Source organism: Hypomesus nipponensis, chromosome 9 (assembly GCF_054491055.1).
Source record: "Hypomesus nipponensis isolate SF chromosome 9, ASM5449105v1, whole genome shotgun sequence".
NCBI lineage: Eukaryota > Metazoa > Chordata > Actinopteri > Osmeriformes > Osmeridae > Hypomesus > Hypomesus nipponensis.
The window spans coordinates 18,155,875-18,183,363 of record NC_140369.1 but is presented as its reverse complement, the minus strand read 5'-3'; the positions used below and the strand labels follow the sequence as shown (position 1 = coordinate 18,183,363).

The 27,489-nt window shown below is 52.4% G+C and overlaps 1 protein-coding gene across 1 annotated transcript in view; it reads right to left on the bottom strand.

Annotated features, from left to right (window-relative positions):
• Nucleotides 1-3,974: 3,974 nt before the first annotated feature.
• LOC146273356 (plexin-A2-like) overlaps nt 3,975-27,489 on the bottom strand; it is a 48,324-nt gene continuing 24,809 nt past the window's right edge. Inside the window, exons 9-32 of the mRNA XM_084704393.1 lie at nt 26,331-26,445; nt 25,078-25,278; nt 23,686-23,782; nt 22,665-22,864; nt 21,309-21,460; nt 19,951-20,068; nt 19,660-19,796; nt 17,992-18,159; nt 15,978-16,071; nt 15,208-15,447; nt 13,681-13,824; nt 13,129-13,363; nt 12,145-12,287; nt 11,472-11,740; nt 9,631-9,697; nt 8,639-8,785; nt 7,861-8,020; nt 7,595-7,698; nt 7,231-7,327; nt 6,706-6,899; nt 6,057-6,226; nt 4,730-4,942; nt 4,322-4,472; nt 3,975-4,123 (exon numbers count right to left, since the gene is read on the bottom strand). Coding sequence (XP_084560519.1) covers nt 4,028-4,123; nt 4,322-4,472; nt 4,730-4,942; nt 6,057-6,226; nt 6,706-6,899; nt 7,231-7,327; nt 7,595-7,698; nt 7,861-8,020; nt 8,639-8,785; nt 9,631-9,697; nt 11,472-11,740; nt 12,145-12,287; nt 13,129-13,363; nt 13,681-13,824; nt 15,208-15,447; nt 15,978-16,071; nt 17,992-18,159; nt 19,660-19,796; nt 19,951-20,068; nt 21,309-21,460; nt 22,665-22,864; nt 23,686-23,782; nt 25,078-25,278; nt 26,331-26,445 — 3,712 coding nt within the window. The 3' untranslated portion in view covers nt 3,975-4,027. The remainder of the gene's footprint in view (nt 4,124-4,321; nt 4,473-4,729; nt 4,943-6,056; nt 6,227-6,705; nt 6,900-7,230; nt 7,328-7,594; nt 7,699-7,860; nt 8,021-8,638; nt 8,786-9,630; nt 9,698-11,471; nt 11,741-12,144; nt 12,288-13,128; nt 13,364-13,680; nt 13,825-15,207; nt 15,448-15,977; nt 16,072-17,991; nt 18,160-19,659; nt 19,797-19,950; nt 20,069-21,308; nt 21,461-22,664; nt 22,865-23,685; nt 23,783-25,077; nt 25,279-26,330; nt 26,446-27,489) is intronic.

Sequence of the window (27,489 nt, the reverse complement as noted above, 5' to 3'; positions counted from 1 at the left end):
CTCATTCACCCATAGCCCTCCCCGTCCTCCCTCCAGGCTCTAAACATGAATAATGAATGCTTCCTATCGGAGGTACCTATGGTAAGGATCCCTATTTACATTTTGCAGAGGACACGTCACAGCAAACTCTGTTCTGGTCTGCTAAGACATGCCGTTTTCTCAGAGCCTTTTGATTGGATATGAGTGGAGGATGGTAGGCAGGCAAAGCTGCTGGTTTTGTCTAGCTTAGTCTGTGACTGTCTGATTAGAGGGATGTGGAGAAGGCATCATTTATGCTGGTGGCCAAATCAATGAAAGATAAATTACCCAGATGAGAGCAGACTGGTCTGACTCTACCGGAGAGATAACTGCTAATCACAATGACATCATCAGGGAGAGACAGCCCTGCTCTGAGACTCCAGACAAAACCAATACGCGAAGAGCACCTTATTTAATTAGCATGCTAATGAAACATTAGCTTGATCAAAGCAGGGTGGCTGGGGTGTTTTGCCCTTCGACAGCCTCATCCCCACTACCTCACCTGTACAGCCTCACCTCCACAGCCTCACTTCTACAGCCTCACCTCCACAGCCTCACTTCTACAGCCTCACCTCCACAGCCTCACTTCTACAGCCTCACCTCCACAGCCTCACTTCTACAGCCTCACCTCCACAGCCTCACTTCTGCAGCCTCACCTCCACAGCCTCACTTCTACAGCCTGACCTCCACAGCCTCACTTCTACAGCCTCACCTCCACAGCCTCACTTCTACAGCCTCACCTCCACAGCCTCACTTCTACAGCCTCACCTCCACAGCCTCACTTCTACAGCCTCACCTCCACAGCCTCACTTCTACAGCCTCACCTCCACAGCCTCACTTCTACAGCCTCACCTCCACAGCCTCACTTCTGCAGCCTCACCTCCACAGCCTCACTTCTACAGCCTCACCTCCACAGCCTCACTTCTACAGCCTGATACAACCATGATCCACAGGGTATGTCTGGAAATTGTTGGCCCGTGAATTATGAAAATCACCAAGCCTGTTTTGGATGTTCTAGTGTCTGCAGCACTCAGCAGTGTTCTGGGTACTTTGGAGACAAGAGCCAGGACAAAGACCAGACTTTCTGGCTGGCTCATCTCCAACCCTAACACCTAGAACCACCTGAGGCAATGTTACGTTGAGCAACGCTAGCCTTGTGAAGTGTCAACATATTTCAACTGAGAATAATATCAAACAAACCTTGTTTGTCTGTCAATGTACAGTAGAATGTTCCGCCACTAATCCTAGAAAAAAGAGACTTCAAACTGTCTCCATCAGCTGAGCGGTTTATTGTATAACAACAGTACAAAGTGAAATATTTGCTTGCAAAATAGGAGTGTTTTCTATGTACAATATTTATACAATAATATATAATTTAAAAAAGAGTAAACGTTTAAATGTCTGACAGTATATTGCACAACACATCTATAAATAATCATCGTTAAAACACACATAAACTGGTTTAGGCTTCATTGCTCTCAGAAAACTAGAAAATGGAGATACAATGGGTCTTTTTTTCTTTCTTTTTTTCTCCATGTCTGAATTACTGACAAGAATCAAAGTCCTTGGGGGCTTGGGGGAGTGGGTGAGGGAAGTGGGTGAGAGGGCGGGGGTAAGGGTGTGCGTGAGATCGGGGGTGAATGTGGAAAAGAGGTTGAGGGAGGGGCGAGAGAGAGAGGGAGGTGGGGGGGGGGGGGGTGAGAGGGGTTTGGAGGTTAACGGTGGGGGGTGGGGGGGGTGGGAATGACAATGTGTGAGCAAACCATGTGACCAGGACTGGGCCAGGGCCAGGTTTATCAGGTGTAAAACGAACAAACTCTATCCCCTACGACTGAGCGAAACACAGCCGTCATGCGCACGTTCATGTCAGAAAGACTCTCTGAATCTTTTGGAGTTTGTAAATGCACTGTGACACGATAAACACTGCCAACTTCACAGTATTTTCCAGCTACTTTCTGCTCTTTTTTAGGTATGATGTTCTGTGAAAGGTTTGCTCATTGCTCTGACCGGACAACTGGTGCCCGTAGATAGAGTTGACCAGGATAGATAGACATGGATATTACAGATACTGTTTTTATACATGGTAAACATGTCCTGGGGGGATAGTTAGACAGATAGATCAACAAGGACGGAAACAGGACAGAGGTACGGATAGAGGTATAATCACACAGACATGACCAGAAAGAGAGAGATAGACATAACCATCGATAGATAGACATGACCATAGATAGATAGACATGACCATAGATAGGACAGACAGGCTTAGATAGAGTCATGTTGCCAGAGGGACAGTGGACGAATACTCAGGAGCAGAAAGAGATGGATCTTTCTGGTAGATTATCCAGACAAAACAAGCCGACAAACGCATAAAACTCGTAAGACATTAAAACCCTGAATGAAGAAATCTCATGGATGGAGAGTTCCGTTTTCTATGTCTCCTTTTCTTTTTCATTTTGGAGACAAATACTTCAGCAGCGACACGCGGTAATAAAAAAAAAAGCAATTTTCTACAAGTGGGAAAGAATCGATTGAAAATCTCTTTTTTCTTCTTTTGTTTTGAAATCATTTAGCAAAGACCTCTGTGGATCACATCGAGGAAGCCGGCGGAAGCATTAAAAATCCTAATAGAGATGGTGATAGACACATTTACAGAAATCAACTTCAGTTCAAGTATCACATCAAATGTAAACACCGAATGCCCGAGAGGTTTTCTGTATACCACGATGAGGCAAACTCGCTCCACATGAGACAACGTAATCCAAGCTCACGTGGTTTTTAATCATGGTGTTTAGAAGCTTACGCTAGATATTCCATTTCTCTTCAGGTGCACTAACGTCTGGACAGCCTGTCTCCTGGCCGATGGCATTTATTATTCATACTTTCTACATGGTCTTTACATGAATGAAAGGTGATAAATATTACATTTGGCACTCTAAGCCAGGGCTGGGGGGGGTCACAGAACAGCAATGAGGTACTGAAAGGCAGTGACCTTCAGTTGACACTCAAGGTGACTGGGACTGGCATGTGTGTGTGGAGTGAGTCTCATGGTCATTGAGTCGTGATGGTGTTGAGATTGACTCCCTAACCCCCACACACACACACGTCAGTAGTCCCCTACCCATACGCTCGGAAACCAGATATGAAACCACCGTACATCTCTACGGTTAAAGAGGAGATCATCTCTATGGTTACCGTTGACTCCGTGGAGGGCTATGAGAGGAGGATGCTCACACCTGCTGCTTCAGATGCAACGCCGCCCTCTTTGGATGCGGTTTTTGGTCACAAAAAGAACTACAATCGTGGAGAAAATGCAACAGCTTGCCTTTGGGCAGTCCTCTGGGCCTTGTAGTTTCATTTTGTTATTTGAATGACTTGGACCTCTGACACAGTTCAAACAGTCTTCAGATTTCAGGGGTGAATGTCTTTATATATGCATGCAAACTGTCCAGGGTGAGGGGGATCCTCGTCACCCAGACACGGCGAGGTGTCACACGTGTCACATCCTCCTCCTCATCCAGAGCGGGCGGGCAGGCGATGTTTAGACGTGGGTTTACCCATTTCATCTGGGTTCCACTGACCATGTGAGGCCTCTACACGGTTGTTTGAAGACTTCACCACGCCGTGTAAATAAAACACCCTTTGTAGCCGAAAAACAAACAAACCGGGAAGTTCCACAGGTTGTTTCTTCACTTCTCTCTGTAGTTTTTGTTCTGTTCAGTAGGTCCACTTCCTCTGTTGCAGGTCCGGATCCTTCCAGAGCTCCAGCCAATGGTACACAGTTAACACGATGATGCCAGTTACTAGACACCCCTCTCGCCACTTGGGAGGAGCTTAGCTCCCCCGGGTTGGGAGGGGCTATGCTACTCGTCGTCCTTTAGGAGTTTTTAATGGTGTCTTTGAAGCGATTCTTAAAAAAAAAAAAAGATATTTTCAGAAGTGTGACTGTCTCTGTTGGTTCTGATAGATGGCAGCAGTCTACAGAGTCTGAATCTGTGTGTGTGTGTGTGTCTCAGCTGTCCACAGGCATGGCTGAGAGGATCTGCTCCATCTTGCAGGCCAGTCTCTGTTTCTGGGCCTGTTCATCCTGCTTCAGAGCCTCAGTGATCTGACATGCAGACAGACAGACAACAGAGAGACAAGCAGGTACGCTACTTTCAAGTCAATGCCGACAAAACACCTTTCTCTGTGTCATAACATATCGTGGCATGTTGTGTATACGCGTGGTGCAGCTGTGTAGATGTGTTGCGTCGATGTGACGTGTACATGTGAACAACGATTAGGTTGATGAGTAGCGCCGGCTCACCTCTTGGCTGTACTTGCTGACGTAGGCGTAGATCTCGTGGAGGGCGCTGAGCACGTTGAACTCGTTCGAGTGGAGGCGGGCCTGCTCAGCCAAGTAGGCACTCATGTCCTGGTCACTGATGGCTGGCAGACGCTGGATGTCAGCGTAGTACCTGGACACACACACACTGTCAGCACCTAGCACACCTGAGGGAGGGAGAGTGTGTGTGTGTAGGTGTGGGTGTGGAGTCTATCTTAGACGTTCAACCTTTTTTGTTGGCGCACACGAGAATACACACGGACATAAACACAAACACACACACACACACGCCCGCGCACACACTCGTCCTTCACCTCTCCACCCAGCTCTTGTTGTCGGGGATGTCTTTAGACTTATCTGAGAGGGTGAGTTTGATTTGTCTGCCCTCACCTCTCCACCCAGCTCTTGTAGTTAGGGATGTCCTTGGCGTAGAGCAGCTTGGTGGAGGGGGAGTCCTTCCCCAGGCGGTGCTCCGAGGTGGAGCAGGAGTCCATGAAGGTCTGGGCCACCACCGACAGGCAGGCGTCCGTGATGCTGCTCTTGTGGATGTCGAACACAAACTGGGGGTTCTTGATTACGTTCACCCAGAACCTCAGAGGGAGGCTGGGGGGGGGGGGGGAGGGAGGAAGGAAGGAAGGTAAGGGAGGGAGGGAGGGAGGGAGGGAGGGAGGGAGGGAGGGAGGGAGGGAGGGAGGGAGGGAGGGAGGGAGGGAGGGAGGGAGGGAGGGAGGGAGGGAGGAAGGAAGGAAGGGAGGGAGGGAGGGAGGGAGGGAGGAAGGAAGGAAGGAAGGAAGGAAGGAAGGAAGGAAGGAAGGAAGGAAGGAAGGAAGGAAGGAAGGAAGGAAGGAAGGAAGGAAGGAAGGGAGGAAGGAAGGAAGGAAGGAAGGAAGGAGAGAGATAGAGAGAGAGAGAGAGAGAGAGAGAGAGAGAGAGAGAGAGATAAAGAGAGAGAGAGAGAGAGAGAGAGAGAGAGAGAGAGAGAGAGAGAGAGAGAGAGAGAGAGAGAGAGAGAGAGAGAGAGAGAGAGAGAGAGAGAGAGAGAGAGAGCATGATTAGACACAATATCTTCATGAAAGAAGTGCAGCATGAAACATCTGCTAGTTTTCTGTTAGGCTGTTTATGAAAGGGATGTTTAGGAGGAAATTAGATGAACAGAACTAACACATTAAGACTGGCATTCATGCATGACAATGCTTTTGGCAAATACATTCGCCTTGCTCTCTCTCTCTCTAAATACCCCCCCCTCTCCCCACACTCTCGCTCGGTCTCTCTCTCTCTAGCTTCTCTATATCTCTTTCTCATTCTTCCTCTTCTCTCTCTCTCTATACCCCCTCTATTTGTCTTTATCTTCCTTTCTCTTTTTCCTCTTCTCCTCACTCTCTCTCTATCCCCCCTCCCCTCCCCTCCCCTCCCCTCCCCTCCCCTCCCCTCCCCTCCCCTCCCCTCCCCTCCCCTCCCCTCCCCTCCCCTCCCCTCCCCTCGCCTCGCCTCGCCTCGCCTCCCCTCCCCTTTCCTCTCCCCTCTCCTCTCCTCTCCTCTCCTCTCCTCTCCTCCCTCCCTCCCTCCCTCCCTCCCTCCCTCCCTCCCTCCCTCCCTCCCTCCCTCCCTCCCTCCCTCCCTCCCTCCCTCCCTCCCTCCCTCCTTCCTTCCTTCCCTCCCTCCCTCCCTCCCTCCCTCCCTCCCTCCCTCCATCCCCTCCTCTCTCTCTCTCTCTCACCAGTTGCTCTTCCACGTGTGTCGCACGTCCGTGTCGTGGATGCCGCGTTTGTCCGCCTGCTCGTCCAGGAAGTCGAACATGTACTTGATGGCGAGAGGCAGGGCGGAGCCTCGGCACACGGTGCTGAACAGCGTCTCAAACAGGTCGTCCACAAACTTCTGCAGCGTGCCCTGAGGAACACCACATCACACTGCCGGTGAGGAGAGCTCCTCAGAAGGGGGTGGGGGGGTGAGGAGAGCTCCTCAGAAGGGGGTGGGGGGGTGAGGAGAGCTCCTCAGAAGGGGGTGGGGGGGTGAGGAGAGCAGAAGGACAGGAGGATAGAATAGAGTACGGCAGAGTCTGGTAGAGCAGTGCCTACCCCAGCGTTTCTCAACCTGGCTCCCCCCCTGCCCTGCATGTTTTAGATGCTCTTCCCATATACCTGGCTCCAAAGGAATGGGTTGTCATGCAGCTCTACACAAGCCTAAAATCGACCCATTCATTTGAGTCAGCTGTGCCGGAAAAGGGAAACATCAAAAACATGCAGGTGTGTGTCGTGTCGTCGTTGTCCCCGCCTCCCACCTCCCCCCAGGACCAGACTGAGGACTGAGAAACACTGAGCGAGCAGAGCAAACCAACGCCCAGATGAGAGCGCCGGGAGCGCTCCTACCTTAGTGGCCAGCAGTCTGGTGAGGTAGATCTCCGAGACCATCTTGCTGCCCCTCTCGCCCTCCCTCTGGTCTCCGTGGTCGTGGTTCTTCACCAGGTGCCACACCTTGACCCCGCTCTCCAGGTCAGGGGTCAGCATGGGCACGCGGGAATGGGGGCTGTCCGGGCTGGTGGGGGTCGAGCGGAACGCCATGTCTGGGGTCACACGGGGGTCACAGAGAGATTTGGTGAATTTCTGATGTACTTTGTGTATGCACTATTTGTATGTTACTCTGGATACAAATGTCAGCTGTATGAATAGAGTAATGATCTACTGTCTATATTAATCTCTCTTCATTATCTCAAATTTCTAATGTTCTGAATTTGTTGACTCATTGGAATTTGAGATTCGAATGGAGGATGATCATAGGTGACAATATTCAAATTCAAGTCCAATGACCTGTGTGTGTGTGTGTGCGTGTGTGTGTGTGCATATGTATGTATGTCTTTGTGTGTGTGTGCGTGTACATCTGGGTGTGTTACTGACCGTATCTGCTGATGCTGCGAGGGAAGCTGGCGGAGGCTGGGATATTGTACGAAGACATCTGCTTTGGCACCAAGGCCACCACACTGCGGTCTGACACCTGCATACATACACACGCACACACACACACACACACACACACACACACAGACACACACACCACACAAACACACACCATACAAACACACACCACAAAAACAAAAAAGTAAGGTCATGGTTGAAATAATGTCTTACACGTCAGATGATACAATCTGAGCTGGACGTGTGTATTGTTTGTTTGTGTATTTCTGTGTGTGTGTCCAAGCATATTGCTGTGTATGTAAACGGGCTTGGGTATGTGTGTGTGTGTGTGTGTGTGTGTGCTGACCTGGTAGTGCATGAGTGTGTTGAGCCGTTTCCAGTCACTCTCTATCTTGGTGGTGATGTCTTCATCCTGCAGGACCACACGCGCTGTCCTACCCTGCCGCCACTCTGGAGGGAGGGACACACACCACGTACCCAACCACACACACACACACACACACACACCAACCACAGACATCACACAAACACAAACACACACGCAGTTTGAATCCAGATGCGTGACCTGTGTGTGTGACAGCGGTGTGGGGAGCTGAGAGGAGCAGTCCTCACCCAGGTCCATGTCTCCAGCGCCCGGCTTCTGGGAGTAGGACATGTTCTTGTACACGGCATCCAGAATCTTCTCCTTCACCTGGGAGATGGTGTCACAGTTCAACACCTTCACAGGGATCTCCGGACTGTTCTCGCTGTCTGGGTTGACACAGCTCAGCGTCTGAGGGAGGGAGGGAGGGAGGGAGGGAGGGAGGGAGGGAGGGAGGGAGGGAGGGAGGGAGGGAGGGAGGGAGGGAGGGAGGGAGGGAGGGAGGGAGGGAGGGAGGGAGGGATAGGAAGGAGAAATGGAGAGGCAGAGGGGAGAGGGAAGGAGAGAGGAGGGAGTGAGAGAGATGATTAGAGAGAAGGAATGTGAGAGGAGGAAGGAGAGAGGCACATAAATAGACATAAAGAGAGAGAGAGAACAGATCGTGGGATTGGGATGGAAAGAGATGATAGAGACAAAGAATCCTTTATTGATCTCACATTGTGGTACACACAAGCCCAGGTCCTTCTTGCTCTTAGGAAGGTCCTACGTCACCGTGAAAGAGATGACAATAGAAGGATGGCCTCGTTAGCTGGCTGGCTGTGGCCTTCACCAGCCTCTAACCCAGCCTTCACTACCCTCTAATTCAGCTTCTTCCCCAACCTCTAACCTCTTCCCCAGCCTCCAATACCCTCTACCCCCGCTTGCCACAGCCTCTGCCCAAGCCGCTATTCCAGCCTCGAAACCCAGCCTCCCACAGCCTCTAACCCAGCCTCCAAAATCCTCCACCCCGAGCCCCTCCTCCAGCCTCACCAGGGTCTTGTAGTCGATCTGTTGCCTGATGAGCTTGTCCTCGCTGAGGGAGTAGCGGGCCTCTCCGGTGATGGCGTCTATAGGACCCTTCTCCATCTGCTGCTTGATGGCACAGTAGAGCATGAACAGAGGCTCTCCGGCACACTCCTATTGGAGAGGAGAGGAAGGGAGGGGGGGGGGGGGAGGGGGAGAGGAGAGGAAAGGAAGGGAGGGGGGAAGGGGGGAGAGGGGAGGAGAGGAAGGGAGGGGGAAGAGGGGAGGGGGGGAGAGGAAGGGAGGGGGGAGTGGGGAGGGGGGGAGAGGAAGGGCGGGGGGAAGGGGGGGGGGGAGAGGGGAGGAGAGGAAGGGAGAGGAGAGGAGGGGGAGGAGGGGGGGAAGGGTGGGGGAGGAGAAATGTGGATAGGAGAAGAGTAGAGGAGAGGGGTGTGGACAAGAGAGGAGGGTAGGAGAGGTGGAGAATGGTGGGGAGAGGAGGGGAGAGGCGAAGAGAGAGATAAGTGGTGAGAAGAGACACAGCACAGAAAAACTTTTCACTCGCGTACTGACGTTAGTGTGAGAGAGAGAGAAAGGGTTATAATTATCTTCCTTTCAGACGAAACATCTGTCATGGCCATCCTTTCCGTTACGCACCTCTACACACACACACACGCACACGCACACACACACCGAGACAAAGCCAGTGACGCGTGACTCATCTAACATGATCAAATCTGGCTCACTCAAACCCGAAACGAACGCGGCCGACCCTCAACCTCTAAATAACCGTCTCTTCCTCCCCCAGACAAGGCATCTGTCTCCTGACCACTGCAGCCCCAGCATCCACACAAACCCATTTAGCACCAGATCAATACCCATTATCGTTAAAGAGTACAGCTATGCATCACTGTCCCATCAGTAGCAACGGGGGCCTTTCTAATTCGAGTTAGGGTTAGTATTAGGTTTAGCGTTGGTATTAGGGTTCAGGTTAGTAGTTGGATTCGGGTTCATGTTACCTTGAGGAATTTGTGAAGAAGGAAGGCAAACCAGTTGGTCAGCATCTTCTCAGCGACAGACTCAGTTCTGCAAGAGAAGAGAAGAGCTTACCGTCAGAGCAGGAACACACACACACACACACGTACACACACGGACGCACACACACTCACAGACCAACACGTACACCCACACTAACACACACACACATCTTTTCTCAACGCTTGAGTCTGTATTTGCAGGCAAACAAAGACAACCGCGGCCATCTGGAAAATGTACAGACTCAAACAATGCACGCGTACATGGGAATTTCATTGACGCACAGCGCCCCGTCCTTACAAACACACCGCAGTGAGACTGTGGTTCCCCCCGGGGGATGAGAAACACCAGGAACTCCGCCATGATGACTAAGAGGTAGAAAGAGCTCACGGCTGTGTTGAGAGCCAACAGCGTGAGACGACATTAAAGCAGCCTCCAGCTGGTCTCTCTGGTCTCTGAGGACCGACTCGCTGGAACCTGAGTAGTGTTCTGTTCTAGAACATTCTCCCTAAAACCTGAGTGGTGGTCTGGAGAACACTGTTCTGGGGCTATTTGGGTCACGATGACATGTGGTAATTGTGCGGGAGCAGCTTTTTTTTCCTCCCTTGGTCCACTTTCTCTCCCTCTCTCAGCAGTCTGCTGTCCTGTTTAGTGTGTCAGTGTGTCAGCACTGCATGTCTGAATCGCTCACGCTGGGAAGGACGACGTGCCGGGCAAGGGGGCAGGAAACGACCTCCTTCAGACTTTGCCTTTTTTTCTCTTATTCTCTCGGCCTCCCTCTCTTCTTCTCTCAGCTCTGCCTCTCTGCTCTCTTGCAAGGGATCTCTCTCTCCCTCCCTTACTCCTCCTCTTTAGCATGAGATCTCTCTCTTCGTCTTTCTGTGTCTCTCTCTCTTTCTCTCACCTGCGTCTTACCACCCATCATATGTGGTGTGTGGGTTTGTCACAGACTTCTCATTATCAGGAAACCTTTAAAGCTTAGCGTTGTTTCCCGAAAGCAGCATGTTTAGCCTAACCAGTTCTGGCCAGACCAGCTTCCTAACTCAGCTCTACTCTTACAGTAATGACCAGCTCTCAGAGAGAGGAAGACCCCCCGAAATACCTCGTGAAAGATTCAGGAGCCCCCCCACCCTCTCCCTAGCCCTGGGAAAACAGGACAAGGAGAGGAGGAGGAGAGGAGGAGGGGAGAAAACAGAAGCTCCAGATGAATGTTTCATGAGCGACACACAGAGGAGAAGCCAGACTGACAATGGGGCTGCTGCACTCAGCATTCAGTCCTCCTCCACCTCCTCTCGCCCTCCCTCTTCCTTTCCCTCCTTTTCTCTCTCTATCTCCCTCTTACTTTCTCCCCCCCTTTCTCTCCCCTCCTCTGTCTCTCTCCTGTCCCCCTCTTTCTTTTTCATCCCCTCTCTCTCTTTTTGTCTCTCTCTCTCTCTCCCTCGTTCTCTCGGATTTCACGAAAGCCATCATCACCACTTCTCTTTATCTCACCCTACGGTTGGTCTCCCTCATGGGATTCCTCTTCATCCTCACTCTACTTTTAGAGCCTCACTTTGATCAAGATGCCGATCGTCTCTTTCTCCTCCACTCCTACCTCTCTCTTTTTCCCTCTCACTCCCCCTCGGCCCGCAAACACGCGTTCACACAACACATCTCCGCGCGCGCCTGCGGTGTAAACGCGCGCGCGCGACGACCTGCGGGCGCGCGTCGACGCGCGCATCCAACTGCGCGACAACGGGAGCGCGCGACAACGTACGTGTCCGATGCCGCGCGCGTGGGGATGAAATGCGCGTGACCGCCGGCGTGTCTGTCAGGGTTGACCCACCTGCGCAGCAGCAGCTTGGGGTGGTTCTTGCTCTCCAGGTTGCGCTGGATGAGGTCGGACAGCAGCTGCTTGAGCACGTCGGTGGCGTACTCCAGGCGGCCCTGCAGCGCCGTCATGATGAGCGACGCCACGTAGCCGCGGTCGCGCATGGAGAAGCCGCGCTGCAGCTCCAGCGTGCGGATGAAGGTGAGGAGGAACGTCTTGTTGTTCACCAGCAGGGCGAACTGCTTCAGAGCCTTCTCCACGCCCTCCTGGCCGTGACCAGACACCTACGCACACGCAGGCACAGACGCGTGATCGGACGCACACCCAGACGCACACACGTGTACACACGCCGTGGCGCGTGTTTATACATGCGCGTGGGGACACACGACATGCACACACACACACACACACACACAGAAACACAGACAGATGTTTAGGGGCTGTCTTCAGATATTCTCATGCTCGAGCCACTCCGTACTTTCCTTTCTAATCACGTGACACATTTCCACCAAACAATTGACTCAAAATGACTCCAATTCAAACCAAACGGAACAGGACACAGAAGCAATATTCGATTGGAATTGAACGTTCGTGACATCGGTGACGCGCAACGCGGACGCGTAGCCTCCGGATACGTCGCGTGTGACGAGTCACGGTGGCCCGGGAGCAGGGGATTGTGGGTACTTGCCTCCAGGTCTCGGAGGACGGGGTGGTCGTCTATCCCGGGGAACAGGACTCTCATGGTGTAGGTGCGGTAGTCCAGATAGGGGATGCCTGCTCGGTCCAGGTCACTGGTCAGCTCGTTGATGTCAGTCTGCAGCTCTGCAAAGGCTGCACACACCCAAACACGCGTGCATGAATACACAGCCATGCACACACGCACACACACACACACACACACACACAAATACACCCATTTGCATTCATACACCCAGGCGACGGCACACACGCAGAGACACAGGTCGACAGGAAAAGAGACGGAGAGAGACTCAAGCATCTGCAGGGCGAGGCGAAGAAATATTGATCTCCACCTTTCCCGTGCGGACCTCATGAAACCTGACCTTTCATGAAAATAGTTGTATGATCAGCCAACTCAACTTGTTTACTAACAGGATTGAGCCTATTTCAGGTGTGAAATAGAGGTTAAAGACATAACACCGTATTTACAAAGGCAGCGCACTTGAGTAAAAATGCAGATTACCGCTGCTGGGAGGGTATAAGGGAAAGTGGGTGTGTATATTTCTAGCTCCTGTTCACTGAACTTTTTTTTTTCTCTTCCTCCAATCACCCGTGGTGGCAGTGACATGCAGGCGATTTTTTCCATCTTTTACGGTAACGGCGCTGTAATTACTAACACTAATGGGCGCTGATTGCCCGACGAGGATCTGGTTTGATAAATACCACGCAAAATGCGGAAAAACACTGTCCGCTATGTGCGGTTGGGCCAAGGCGCAGATTACGTAAGCCGCGGTTGCAATGTTAGTAAATGAGGCCCTCAGTGTCTTCGCTGGCTGACGTGTTTGTACAGTTGACCAAGTGACTGTCACACAACAGCGCAGAATGCTGTAACGCCCCAGCGCGGCATGCCGTCTTCACGACAGAGCCGGATGTCAGAAACACCCCAGTCAAGGACCGTGTCCGGAGCCGCTGAGGCGAGGAGCGTCGGACTCACCCTCCTTGCACTCCAGGGCCACGCGGGACTCCAGGCTGTCCATCTGCATCTGGAGCCGTTTCAGCGTGAGGTCGTTCTCCTGGGACTTGCGCCTGTAGGCCAGCAGGACGACGAACACGACGAGGAGGAGGAGGCCTCCGCCCGCCGCGATGCTCAGGATGGTGGGGAGGGTCAGCAGGGTGTCTGACCTGATGTGGACCGCCCCGGGGGAAATGTGGAGACCTCCCACCTGGACCTACACACACACACACACACACACACTGTTCACTACAGACCCCTGAAGGGCAGGCTTACAGTAATGATCACAACTCCCGGACCTTCTCAAAGAGGCAGGACAATAAATAGACAAGACAAACAAAGAGACGGAAAGATAGACATATACTGTAGACAGACAGACAGACATACAACCAGATAGACTAATTACAGTAACAGACACACACAGACAGACTCATTGACAGACATACAGACAGACAGACAGACAGATTCATTGACAAACAGACAAACAGACAGACAGACAGACAGACTCATAGACAGACTCATAGACAGACTGACCAGGACTTTGTGCTGTCCTGTGAGGTTGGGCGGCTCACAGAGCAGCTGGGTGTCTGACACGGTGAGTGTGCACGGGGTTTCACCAATCAGAACCGTGTAGTTGAGTCTGGCACCCCCAGATGCAGACGGCACCAGGTTACGCCCCTGCAACACACACAGGGAAACCCCACAGCTCAGAGGTCAACGCCGGTCACTCCGAGCCGACAGACAGGTATCTGCCCACCAGTCCCCCCTCCCTACACCCCCAGTCCCTGTCGGAAATATTAATCTATCAAGCATTGCACAGTCAGTCGGTGAACAAGTTTAAGAAAGTTTATTGCTTGCGGCCGGCCCACAAGGAGACAAAAACATCCCACGCCATTGTGCTACAAAGTTTGTCCGCTAGCATGTTGTGCTAGCTAGCTATTTAAGCAGAACCGCTCTTTACAGTCATTGGTTAAGACAAAGGCATGCAAATGTTCCATTGCTCTTCTTCATTGGCTCCTTGCATAGACCTGCCGCAGGCGTGTGTGCGTGCGTGTTTGAGTGTGTGTGCCTTTTGACCCCTGTAAGCTTGACCACATGATTCACCCAACACAGATAAGGCCAGACATCTTTTATGGCCTCTCCAGTAAGAGAGCGTGGTCAGCCCAGGTCACCTTGTTTACATATGCCTTGTGTTCCCCAAAGTTCAGATTTGGGGTAGGCTTCTCTCTACACACAGGGAATGCTGAACACAGAATCATTCTTATACAGGATAAATGTGTTACATCTTCAATTTTCCCAACAGTCCCCCAGTCTCCCCGCTCCCTCATCCCCCGTCCCCCAGCCCTTCCCTTCAAGTCCCACCTCGTCCCCCTGCCCACCCCTCATCCCCCAAGTCTCCCCGCCCTCCACACTCCACCCCCAGCCCCCTCCACACTCCACCCCCAGCCCCCTCCACACTCCACCCCCAGCCCCCTCCACTCTCCTCCCCCATCCCCTCCACACTCCACCCCCAGCCCCCTCCACTCTCCTCCCCCATCCCCTCCACACTCCACCCCCAGCCCCCTCCACTCTCCTCCCCCATCCCCTCCACACTCCGCCCCCAGCCCCCTCCACACTCCACCCCCAGCCCCCTCCACTCTCCTCCCCCATCCCCTCCACACTCCGCCCCCAGCCCCCTCCACTCTCCTCCCCCATCCCCTCCACACTCCACCCCCAGCCCCCTCCACTCTCCTCCCCCATCCCCTCCACACTCCACCCCCAGCCCCCTCCACTCTCCTCCCCCATCCCCTCCACACTCCACCCCCAGCCCCCTCCACTCTCCTCCCCCATCCCCTCCACACTCCACCCCCAGCCCCCTCCACTCTCTTCCCCCATCCCCTCCACACTCCACCCCCAGCCCCCTCCACTCTCCTCCCCCATCCCCTCCACACTCCACCCCCAGCCCCTCCACTCTCCTCCCCCAGCCCCCTCCACTCTCCTCCCCCATCCCCTCCACACTCCACCCCCAGCCCCCTCCACTCTCCTCCCCCATCCCCTCCACACTCCACCCCCCCCCCACACCTTCAGGATGATGGGAGCCCCAGGCTTCTGCTCCAGCACCCCGTTCAGGCTGAGGGGCTCCAGGTAGGGGTTGGGGTAGTAGATGAAGCTGCTGCTGTTGTAGGTGAGCAGGGCCTGCACGTTGTTGAACACAAAGCCAAACTCGTCCACGCGCTTCACCGTCTCCAGGTCGGGGCTGGACTCGGCCTTCAGGGAGGGGGCGAAGCAGCTGATGGTGGTGGTGTTGAGCACCTTGCACACCTGGGGAGGGGGCGGACAGCGGCGGGGGGGTGGAGGTGGGAGGGGAGGGGAGGGGAGAGACAGGGGTGGAGGTGAGGGGGGGAGATGGGGGGGCCGGGGGGAGATGGGGGGATAGACAGAAGGAGAAGGGGGAGACAGGAGGAAGTAGAGAGATCGCTTAGGGTCACTTCAGTTTGTGGTAAACGGTTTGATAAATGACACATTTGATGAAATTCAACTCTCTTGCTGAAAAAATCCCTGTTGTCCAGACAGGATCCTCTGTACTGAGGGGGATGAGTATAACTCTTCCATAATACCATTAGTGTGTTGAGACTGTGGCTGGAGATATTATTACTTATATTACTCACTGTGCCTGGTAGCTAAGATAGGTGCACTGTGCCTGGTGAAATCTGTTCCTTGACTTTGACCACTAAAATAGTGACAGAGCTGTGATTTCCTGCTGTACTCTCGACAGCATCAGGCGCTATTGGTACATCGCTTTGGATGGAAGCTTCCGCCAAACGGGGGAAGACGTCGGACATTCGACTCACGTTGACGGATTCGTGCCCGGCGTACTTGACTCGGACTCTCGGCTCCTGGACCACGTCCAGGTTGGTGCCCGTCACCGTCAGGGTGGTGTGACCACTGTGGAGGAACACACACCAGCCAATCACAACACACAGAGAGAGAGAGAGAGAGAGAGAGAGAGAGAGAGAGAGAGAGAGAGAGAGAGAGAGAGAGAGAGAGAGAGAGAGAGAGAGAGAGAGAGGAAATGGAAAAGGCTGTAGAGAGTCGTCGTCCCTTTGTCCTTTTACCCAGGATGCAATGCCTGGGCTGACAAGGCCACGTTGTGTGACTGGATTCATTGTGAGATGATGGGATGTGGTTATTGCTCTGGCTAGCTAAGAGTCTACAGACTGGTGATGGAGCCATCAGGAGCGTTCCCGCTCTCTCTCTGACACACACACACACACACACCCACGCACACAGGCAGACACATACGTAGGCAGATCCACACACAGACATGGGCAGACACATTCAAAAGCACACGTACGCACATGCGTACGTGCGCACACAGAAGCACAGTCATGCCAAAGCGAGCACACGCGCAGACACGCACACGCACACGTTCTCCACTGTCACCTTTTGTTCTCTCTCCCAGCCCTATCAACAGTGCCTGCACGTTTCCTGTTCTTCCTTGAAGAGCACCAGCACTCTCCGCACTACTGGTCGGATTACAGGCCCAGCTCTGCTAGGGGGCTCGTTGTCAATCAGACAGCATGGATTCTACAATGGAGGGTTTTCTTTTCCATTATGTTGTCACTGTGCATGGACAAATTACACGTTGTGGCCTGGTATGATCTCTGTCCCTCCTTATCTCCTACCCTCACTCTCCCTCCCTCCATCGCCCCTTTCTCTCTCTCTCCCTCTGTGTCTCCCACTCACTTCCTCTCGCCTTCCCGCTCTCTCCTTTTCTCCCTCCGCTTTATCACCTCGTCTAGGTCTTTAGCTTGGTCTCTCTCTCTCTCTCTCTCTCTCTGTCTCTCTCTCTCTCTCTCTGTCTCTCTCTCTCTCTGTCTCTCTCTCTCTCTCTCTCTCTCTCTCTCTCTCTGTCTCTCTCTGTCTCTCTCTCTCTCTCTCTCTCTCTCTCTCTCTCTCTCTCTCTCTCTCTCTCTCTCTCTCTCTCTCTCTCTCTGTCTCTCTCTCTCTCTCTCTCCCTCTCTCTCTCTCTCTCTCTCTCTCTCTCTGTCTCTCTCTCTCTCTCTCTCTCTCTCTCTCTCTCTCTCTCTCTCTCTCTGTCTCTCTCTCTCTCTCTCTCTCTCTCTCTCTCTCTCTCTCTCTCTCTCTCTCTGTCTCTCTCTCTCTCTCTCTCTCTCTCTCTGTCTCTCTCTCTCTCTCTCTCCCTCTCTCTCTCTCTCTCTCTCTCTCTCTCTGTCTCTCTCTCTCTCTCTCTCTCTCTCTCTCTCTCTCTCTCTCTCTCTCTCTCTGTCTCTCTCTCTCTCTCTCTCTCTCTCTCTCTCTCTCTCTCTCTCTCTCTCTCTCTCTCTCTCTCTCTCTCTCTCTCTCTCTCTCTCTCTCTCTCTCTGTCTCTCTCTCTCTCTGTCTCTCTCTCTCTCTCTCTCTGTCTCTCTCTCTCTCTCTCTCACTCTCTCTCTCTCTCTCTCTCTCTCTCTCTCTCTCTGTCTCTCTCTCTCTCTGTCTCTCTCTCTCTCTCTCTCTCTGTCTCTCTCTCTCTCTCACTCTCTCTCTCTCTCTCTCTCTCACTCTCTCTCTCTCTCTCTCTCTCTCTGTCTCTCTCTCTCTCTCTCTCTGTCTCTCTCTCTCTCTCTCTCTCTCTCTCTCTCTCTCTCTCTCTCTCTCTCTCTCTCTCTCTCTCTCTCTCTCTCTCTCTCTCTCTCTCTCTCTGTCTCTCTCTCTCTCTGTCTCTCTCTCTCCCTCTCTCTCTCTCTCTCTGTCTCTCTCTCTGTCTCTCTCTCTCTCTCTCTCTCTCTCTCTCTCTCTCTCTCTCTCTCTCTCTCTCTCTCTCTCTCTCTCTCTCTCTCTCTCTGTGTGTTGTGGGGTTACCTGGTGATGCTCCACTGGGGCTCGATGTTCTGGACCGTGGGGTCCTCGATGTACTGGAAGTCCAGGGCTCCCGGTACGCTGGCCCGGTCCACGCTCAGCCTGACCTGCACCTGGCCCGCGCCCGTCACCGACGGCGCCGAGAAGCACACGATCTCCGATAGGGTCCGTCTGTGGACACACACGCAGACGCACGCAATTAGATACACACACACAGGGGGGAGGGGGGGTTAGGGTGGTCAGCTCTACAGTGGCTCAACCAGAATACTAATAGACAGTTTCAACCGCAGATAATGACACCTTTTTCCTCCCAACCCCTCACCCGCCCCCCCTCCCCGCGCCCCCCCCCCCCCCTACATCTCCTCTCACCAGGAGATCCCTTTTGATCTCGGAACAGAGATCGGCGGCCACAGCGGAGAGAACCGCGGCGGGCCGGGCGAGACGTCTCTCTTAAGGAGCTCGTCTCTCCTTCCTCAGTGGCACGAGAGCCCCTTCAATAAAACAAAGGCGGCTCCGTGACTTTGACACGCTTCCGCTCCTCTCCACCAGTGGCTGGACAGGTAATGAGGGGATTCAAATGACAACCCTGGCTCAGCCGATAGTGAAGTCGTGTTTGAAGTGCGGAAGATCCAACGTAGCTACAGTGCTGCACGGGTGTGACACTGATGTTATCGATAGAAAGAATCTGTGGTGTTTAGAAGTGCTCCATGTTCTGACACAGGGTTATTTACCCATCTGACACCACCACTGTGAAGCTGGATGAGGTATATGTACTGTACAGTACTGTATATCACCTGCACAATGATCATAACCGTACTGTATAGTCCAGCAGTAGTAGCATCTCAATAATATAGTGAATGTTATGTTTACGGTACAATTTTATCTCACCTGTATCGTTTTACATCATTCATACGATGGCTATTTATAATGTGAGTGCGGCTAAATGTACAGTACAGTAACATCTCCCAGTAAAGTACTGGAAATTGTAACTGTAAAACAGTTACTGGAAGTACTGGAAGCGGGAAGTACTGGAAGCTTCTCCCTTGTACAGTGAATGTGATTTTTACAGTACAGTGACATCATGTGATCAGACGTAAGCAGCAAGGCTGAATGAACAGTACAGTGACATCATGTGATCAGACGTAAGCAGCCAGGCTGAATGAACAGTTCAGTGACATCATGTGATCAGACGTAAGCAGCAAGGCTGAATGAACAGTTCAGTGACATCATGTGATCAGACGTAAGCAGCAAGGCTGAATGAACAGTTCAGTGACATCATGTGATCAGACGTAAGCAGCAAGGCTGAATGAACAGTTCAGTGACATCATGTGATCAGATGTAAGCAGCAAGGCTGAATGAACAGTTCAGTGACATCATGTTATCAGACGTAAGCAGCAAGGCTGAATGAACAGTTCAGTGACATCATGTGATCAGACGTAAGCAGCAAGGCTGAATGAACAGTTCAGTGACATCATGTGATCAGACGTAAGCAGCAAGGCTGAATGAACAGTACAGTGACATCATGTGATCAGACGTAAGCAGCAAGGCTGAATGAACAGTACAGTGACATCATGTGATCAGACGTAAGCAGCAAGGCTGAATGAACAGTACAGTGACATCATGTGATCAGATGTAAGCAGCAAGGCTGAATGAACAGTTCAGTGACATCACCTGTACAGCTCGCAGGTCTGGTTCCCAAACAGGACGTTGACGCTGCTGCCAGCCCCCAGGTTCTCGCCCACGATGGTCACCTTGGTGCCCCCAGACTCAGGCCCTCTGCCTGGGGTCAACGCCAGCATCGCAGGGGTCTGTGGAGGGAAGTCACGTCTGTTTCCAACACTTGAAACTTTTTTCATGCTTGAAAAAATGTTCTCACGCGTTTTCATGCTTGAACAGCATGTGGAGGTCAACTTGTCCGGTGTATGTGCGTGTGTGTGTGTGTGTTGTAGAGGATAGTCGTACCACAAAAGAGTAGAGCTGGGAGGACTGGGCGCGTAGCTCTGGTCTGCACTCTCCAACACACAGCAGCACGTTGCCGGGGACGCTGCCCTGAGGGGCGGACGCCATCTCACACACCACCCTGTCAGGACACACACACACACAGACACACACACACACAGACACACACACACAAGCACACACACACAAGCACACACGGACCACACACACAACAACACGCGTACATATGCAATCTAATTATTGAGCTGGAGGGCAATCTTCCCATTTATTTTCTATATTCTCCAGGTCTCTTAAGCCAGTGTGAGAGAGGCAGACTTTGATACCAGTTGTTGAGTCAGTATGGATGGTCATCTCTCTCCCTAATGGAAAAACCTATAACAGCCATAGACCAACCATGATGAACTACACACCCCTCAGCCAACGCCCCCCCTCCCCTTACCCACCAAGCCTCATTCACAATCGTCATCCACCATCACCTCCCGTTACCAAGGCAACAGCCAGTCCCAGCGATAAATCAGCATTGCACGTCGGGTCAATAAGATAAACTGTGCTATGAATTAGTCATTACAGCAACTGACCTGCAGTGAAATGAATGGTTGTACATGAAGTCATGGCACGTTTTACAGCCCTGAGTGTGGTGAGGTGTGTGTGTGTTTGTGTGTGTGTGTGGGTGGGTGGGTGTGTGTGTGTGTTTGTGTAATTAGGGGATGGGCACGTATGTGCATGAGTATTTGTGGGTGTCCTTGCATGTACATGTGCTTGTGTGTGTGTGCGTATGCATGTGTTGGGCAAGTGATGCATGCCTTGGGAAAGTGTGCATACGTGTGTGATATGTGCTCCTACAAATCTCCATCTGGGTCTGACCCTGACGGCAGAACCCTCCCCCCCTTCCCCCCCTTCTCCCCCATTCCCCCCCCTTCCCCCTCTGTACACACATGCCCTGTTCTCCGATGTTCCGCTGGCGTGTTCCTTTCTTTGCTACACGGATATAAATAACCGGCCCGCAGCCGCGGCCCAATCGAATGACACGGCTGTGAGGGAGACACATGGCTAACAGATTGTCCCTCCGCTCTGAGACACGCTGAGAATTTCAATTGCGGCCGTCAGCCTCACTACACCAGTTCCAGCTCCCACGCTGCACTGGTACCTGCTATATAGTGATCCTCATCCTTTAGCGCATAAGCTGGAACCTGCTACATAGTGATCCTCATTCTTTACAGCATACGCCGGAACCTGCTATATAGTGATCCTCAACAACTCCACCACTGTACTGTAACCTGATATGTACTAATCCTGTGCGTGTGCGTACGCGTGTGTGCATGTGTGTGTGTGTGTGTGTGTGTGCGTGCGTGTTGTCGTACTGTTCCGCGGTGATGTAGCCCTCCTCCCGGGGGGTGCAGGGCACCCCTGCCACCTCCACGTTGCCCAGCAGCTCTGAGAAGGACAGGCCCAGGTTCAGACCCTGGATGGTGACCAAGGTCCCCCCCTCTGGGGGCCCAGACACGGGGCTCACCTGGAGGGACAGGGGAGGGGAGGAGGGGGAGAGAGGGGAGGAAGGGACAGGGGTAGAGAGGGGAGGAAGGGACAGGGGGAGAGAGGGGAGGAGGGGGAGAGAGGGGAGGAGGGGGAGAGAGGGGAGGCGGGGGAGAGATGGAGGGATGGAGGAAAGAGGGGAGGAGGGGGAGAGATGGAGAGATGGAGGAAAGAGGGGAGGAGGGGGAGAGATGGAGAGATGGAAGAGGGGAAAGGATGGAGGAGGGGAGGAGAGAGGTGGAGGAGAAGAGGGGGAAAGATGGAAAGATGGAGGATACAGCCGAAAATATCAGGGGGCCGTCAGAAGAAGAGGGAAAGAAGCAGAGAGAAAACAGAGGAGAGGACAGAAAAAGATATGTATTTTACACCACTGTACGATTGATGAATAACTAAGACCAAATGGATATGCGGATTTTGCGAAAAAGGTCATGTATTCTGTACCATGGTCAGACTTAATAATACAGCATGTTGACACCAACAGAAGCATAATTCCGAACGACCATATCAAACACCGCAAGCAAAACAAGAGATTCTCTTTATGTCGGACCACTATGCCCTTGGGCAGACAGTCAGTCGTTCAGGTACTGAATTTAACACTCTAGACTCCTGCAACCCCTAGCAACAGCCCTTTTCTCTCTCTCTCTGTCTTTCTCCTTCTCTTTCTCATGTTTAATCTCTCTCTCCCTCTCCCTCTCCCTCTCCCTCTCCCTCTCCCTCTCCCTCTCCCTCTCCCTCCCCCTCCCCCTCCCCCTCCCCCTCCCCCTCCCCCTCCCTCTCCCTCCCCCTCCCCCTCCCCCTCCCTCTTCCTCTCTCTCTCTTCTCTCTCTCTCGGCCAAGCAGGATGTGAGTGCACATGCACCAGGCAGCTGAGACACTAATAACGTGACAGCGACTTCAAAGGCTTACGGCTCTTTGAAGTGGGAGCCCCTTCTCTGTGTCCGACCCACTGAGTATGCTCCTGGAGAGAGAGCCGGGTCTGGGGACTGGCAGCCCCACAGGCAGCCCTCCACACAGGCTGACACTCCTGGATTGCTCGGGGTCTGGAGGTCTGGGGGTTGAGGGCACTGGAGGACTGGGACACAGTGGGTACTGGAGGTATGGGAGGACTGGGAGTCTGGGGGACTGGGGGACTGGGGGTCTGGAGGACTGGGAGGTAGGGTCTGGTCCTGGTATGCCCGACTAACCTCAGTGATGCGTGGGTTGGTACACTTGACGTTGCTGGCTGACAGGTCGAGCCAGCGACTGGCGTACGGAGAGATGGGCGGGCAGTGATGCCTCATGGTGCAGCGTCCCTCGCCACCGCACCAGCCGCACTGGAACTTCCTGTCTGCTCGGAGACACATCCCGCAGCTGTCCCTCTGGGCGCTGCACTTGTACAGGTGCACTGTGGGATGGAGGAGGTGGGGTCAGTAAACGTGCTGTGTTTCTTGTGCGCTCTCTCTCCCTATCCTTTTGTATTGTCTCTCTCTCTCTCTCCGTCTATTTCATCCTAATCTCCTCTCTCTACCTCTAATTCAATTTCTCCGTCTCCCCCTTTCTCTTTCTCTCTTCTCCTTTCCTGTCACTCTCTCACTCTATCTCTCTCTCTCTTTCTCTCTCAGTGTTCACTCATCTAATGCTTGCACTATAATATCTAACAAAGTCAAATTCAATTCAATTCAACACACTTTATTAATCCTGAAAGAAATTCAAGCGCTCAGGCGTTCCATAATGTAATACATCTGGTGTCCCTGGCCTTGTGTTAAGAGTATTTTTGATGTGATTCAACACCATATTTGTATGCTGAACCAGTCAGGTACATAGACACACTTCCATTTGAGACATGTGAAGATATGATCTTGTCTCCTAGACTCCTCCTGGCAGCTTCATTCGCCTATAACACATCTGAGGCTGTAGATAACTATAGCCTTGTGTGTGTGTGCGCGCGCGCGTGTATGTGGTGTGTGTGCCTGTTCCTTCTCCGAGTGAACGATGGAGTCCGATCGACATCACTGCTCAGAGGCAGAGTCTCTCTGAGCCAACACACAGCAGTTAACCCTCCACCCCGACCCTCCACAATAGGCAGCCTCCAGCGAATGGTGGCGGGGATGAGGACTTTCTCCCCAAGGCCCTGGCAGAGCCTTGACGCGCTCTATGACCCTGTCACTTGGCGGCAGCGAGCGCTCTGCAGTGCGGGGCCAGAGAGCTGATGAATGACACGGGCACCTTTAATCTTCTCGGGGTTGTCGATGATGAAACTGCCGTTCCAGACGATGGAGAGCTCCGCGGCCAGGCTGCTGAGCTTGGCGCCCTCATAGGTGTACTGTAGGGAGAGAGGGGGAGAGGGGGGAGGGGGGAGACGGAGGGAGGGGTGGAGGACGGAGAGAGTGAAGGAGGGAGGGATGGAGAGAGAGACAAGGAGGGAGGGATGGAGAGAGGGAAGGAGGGAGATTGGGAGGGAGGGAGGGGCGCAGAGGGAGGCAGAGAGGGGAGGAGAGGGATTGGGAGAAAGAGATGTGGTGAGATAGGGAGAGTGGGAGAGAGGGAGACGGAATGAAATGGAGAGGGAGGAAGAGGGGAGGAGAAAAACATGTGAGTGGAAAAGAGTTCAAGGTTGAGAGACACAAAAAGAAAACGAGACGGAGAGATAGAAAGACGGGCGGAGAGAGAGAGACAGAGCGTAGGAGCGAGTTGAGGCTTCTAGCCGACGCAAATGATAACACGGCGGTGTGCTCCTCTCCACTTGCCTGGGTCCGTGAATGGGCAGCAGAACCGGGGCGGAGGGGGGTCTATACGGGGGACATGGTTCTATGGGGGAACCGAAGGGGGAGGGGTCTGGGGATGTGGGCAGCTTTCCATATGAAATAACAGTCCTTCTCTCTGAGCAGCTATTTCTGCGCAACTCGCATGTTTCACTCTCTCCCTGTCCTCTCTCTCTCTCACGCTCTCTCTCCGTCGAATCGGTTAGAAGGTAGCCACGTCCCCCCACTTGAACCTCCAGAGGTTCAACTACAGAGCGCCTTCATCGCGAAGGACCTCGATGAGTGAGTTTCAATGACATTGACAAACTCCTTCATCTGAAAACAAGGACACACATTAAAGGTGCCTCTTGGAATCGTTTCATGTGACTTCGGTGTACATTCCGTCAGTCAGGAGCTGTTAAACTGACTGCGTGAGGAGGACTGAGCCGTACATGGCGTGGAAGATGCTGGATTGATCTCTGCCTCTCTGAGGGGTTGATGCGGGGGCATGTGTGTGCGTGTGTTCATGTCCCCGGTTCCGCGAGTACTTAAGTGACTGTGATGTCTTGCGTGTTTGCATATTGCGCGTGCGTGTGTGTGTGTGTGTGCGATGATGTGACTGTGTGTTGGTGTGTGTGTGACTCTACCGTGTGTATGTAGGTGTGGGCATGTACGCGCGCGTGTGTGTGTCTGCGTCTGTGTAAATAAACACAAACAACCCCCCCCCCCACACACACACACACACGCATACATACACACATCCACAACCCACACACATATTACCCATGGATACACACATGCATTCACACCCCCCCCCCCACACACACACACACACACACACACACATCCAGGTGAAATCCTTCTGATGGTTCAGTACCGAGCTGTTCTGACACTGGACGCTGGTGCTGTTGAAGCGAAGAGCCGTCACCCTGTGCTCAGTCCCCTGGACGCGCAGCACACACTCGTACCCCCGCTGGCCCGACTGGGGCTGGGGAAGGTTCCGGGCCCGCAGCGTGATGGGGCGGACATCCCCGGCCGGGACCAGGATCTCCCCAGAGTCCAGCAGCTGGGGACAGTCCTGGGGACAGCAGGGAGACACGTTGTCAGGGAGACACGTTGTCAGGGAGACACGTTGTCAGGGAGGTGTGAGGTCAGACCCATAGGGCAAAGGAGCAGGGTCAATCATTTTAATGTCGCTGTACTCGTTTGTTACCGTTGGCAACAACACGGAAATGTGTACATACACACACACACCAAGCTTTCTAAGAATGTATCTGTAAAATGTTCTTTAATCAGTGTCCTTAAAAAAAATATATATACTAAGTATACCTACAAAGTATAAAAACAAGCATACTTTCGTGTTTTAACAAAATCAGTACATTTAGCTCTTATGAGGTTCTGAAGTATTATGTAATTCCCAGTGGCTCATCAAATGTGCACACATCATTTCTCAAGGATTTTATACTCAACTGATCTAAACCAGCGTCACCGAGTACAGTACCACTTAGGAAGCTTAAGTATCACTTATGCACAGTTGTATATAAATTGCCATATTTATAGTTTATTACATATTAATGATAGATTCTGCTGTTTATTCGGCATTAGACCAACATCTACCTGAGGTCAAAGGGGAAAGGTCAGAGTCCCGAAAACAAATAACAAACTCTTCAATCTGTTTTAAAGGTCACATCAGTAATGCAACACCGGTGGACCCTCACTCAGCATGGTACAGACTAAGGGTTTTCAATCATGGGTTTTAATAAAGGTCACCTAAAGATGGATATAAATATATGTCCCTCCTCTCGCGTTAAAGGGAGAAATGGCTACAGATGAACTCCGATTATATCTCGAGCGAACGAGAGAAGTTTACAGCAATATGAAGGAAGCGCCGATGGCTGGCACGAGATTGTCTCTGGAGCGACCAACGCCACAGAAGTATTAAGCTGGAAGTGTGACGCCCAGTTTGATAAGACATATTCAGCGCATGAATTCCCACGCTCGCGCAGATGGACGGCGCAGAGACCGTCCCTGTCGTCTTTGGCGACCCGACGGGAGCTTGGTCGGCGCGAATCTCTCTGGGGAAAGAAAAAACCGGGACGTTGCTTGGCGCTGGTGAGGCGGCCGCCTCACCTCGGTGGCGTTGACGCGTCCCTCCAGGAAGGAGCAGGAGACGGGGTCGGGGGTGCAGAGGTTACGGTACTTGCACCAGTGGCAGCGGAAGGTGCTGCTCACACAGGAGAGACACCTGGACGGACCCACAGACAGACGGGCATGTTATTTAAAGACAGGAGAGACACCTGGACGGACCCACAGACAGACGGGCATGTTACTTAAAGACAGGAGAGATATCCGGACGGACCCACAGACAGACGGGCATGTTACTTAAAGACAGGAGAGATATCCGGACGGACAGACAGCTGCACCTTATCAAACACGGGAGAAACAGACACACGCTATTAAACAGACAGACACCTGGACCGATAGACACACAGACACATTATTAAAGACGGGAGAAACTTCTGGATGTACAGACAGACAGACAGACAGACAGACAGGCATGTTATCAAACACTGGAGAGACAGACACGTTATTAGACAGACAGACACCTGGACCGATAGACACAAACACTTGGTTAAACAGGCAGGCGGAACGGGAGAGGGGAGTGCAGGCTAGCGTGAGACTGTCAGCCTCTTCAAATCTCAGTTTGTTAACGTTGAGGCCAAGAACACACGAGGACACGAGTCCAGCTGTTCACAGGACGCACACCCAAGGGTATATGTTGGTTGTTTTAGACATGGTAAACAGGTTTGGTATGAATAGAGGTGGGGATTATTTTTTTTAAACCCTGTATGGTAAACAAAAACAGGTACTGCACTGCAATAATAACATGTCAGTGACTTCACTACACAACAAAAACAGCTCAAGGGAACAATGACATAACTGACAGATGGACTTAAAACTCCCTGAACGTCCCTAAGATTACACTAAAGAATGTTGTATTTGATATTTGATGTTGTCGGCGCACGGAAAACACAATTCCTTGGCATTAACCACCGTAATCATGTTAGAAGTGTGCACTTCTAGTCCTTGAGCATCTGCTGCACTTCCTGTAGACACTATTTGTGTGGCACTTTGGATAAAAGTGTCTGTGAAATGAGGAAATGCAAATCAAAAATCCCAGGAGTGATAGACATGATCCTATAGAGCCCGGGAAACAAAAGCTATTAACTACAAACCAGCAACCGGATTGTATAGGTTCAGGGCCATATCCACCTGGATAAGTATAGGA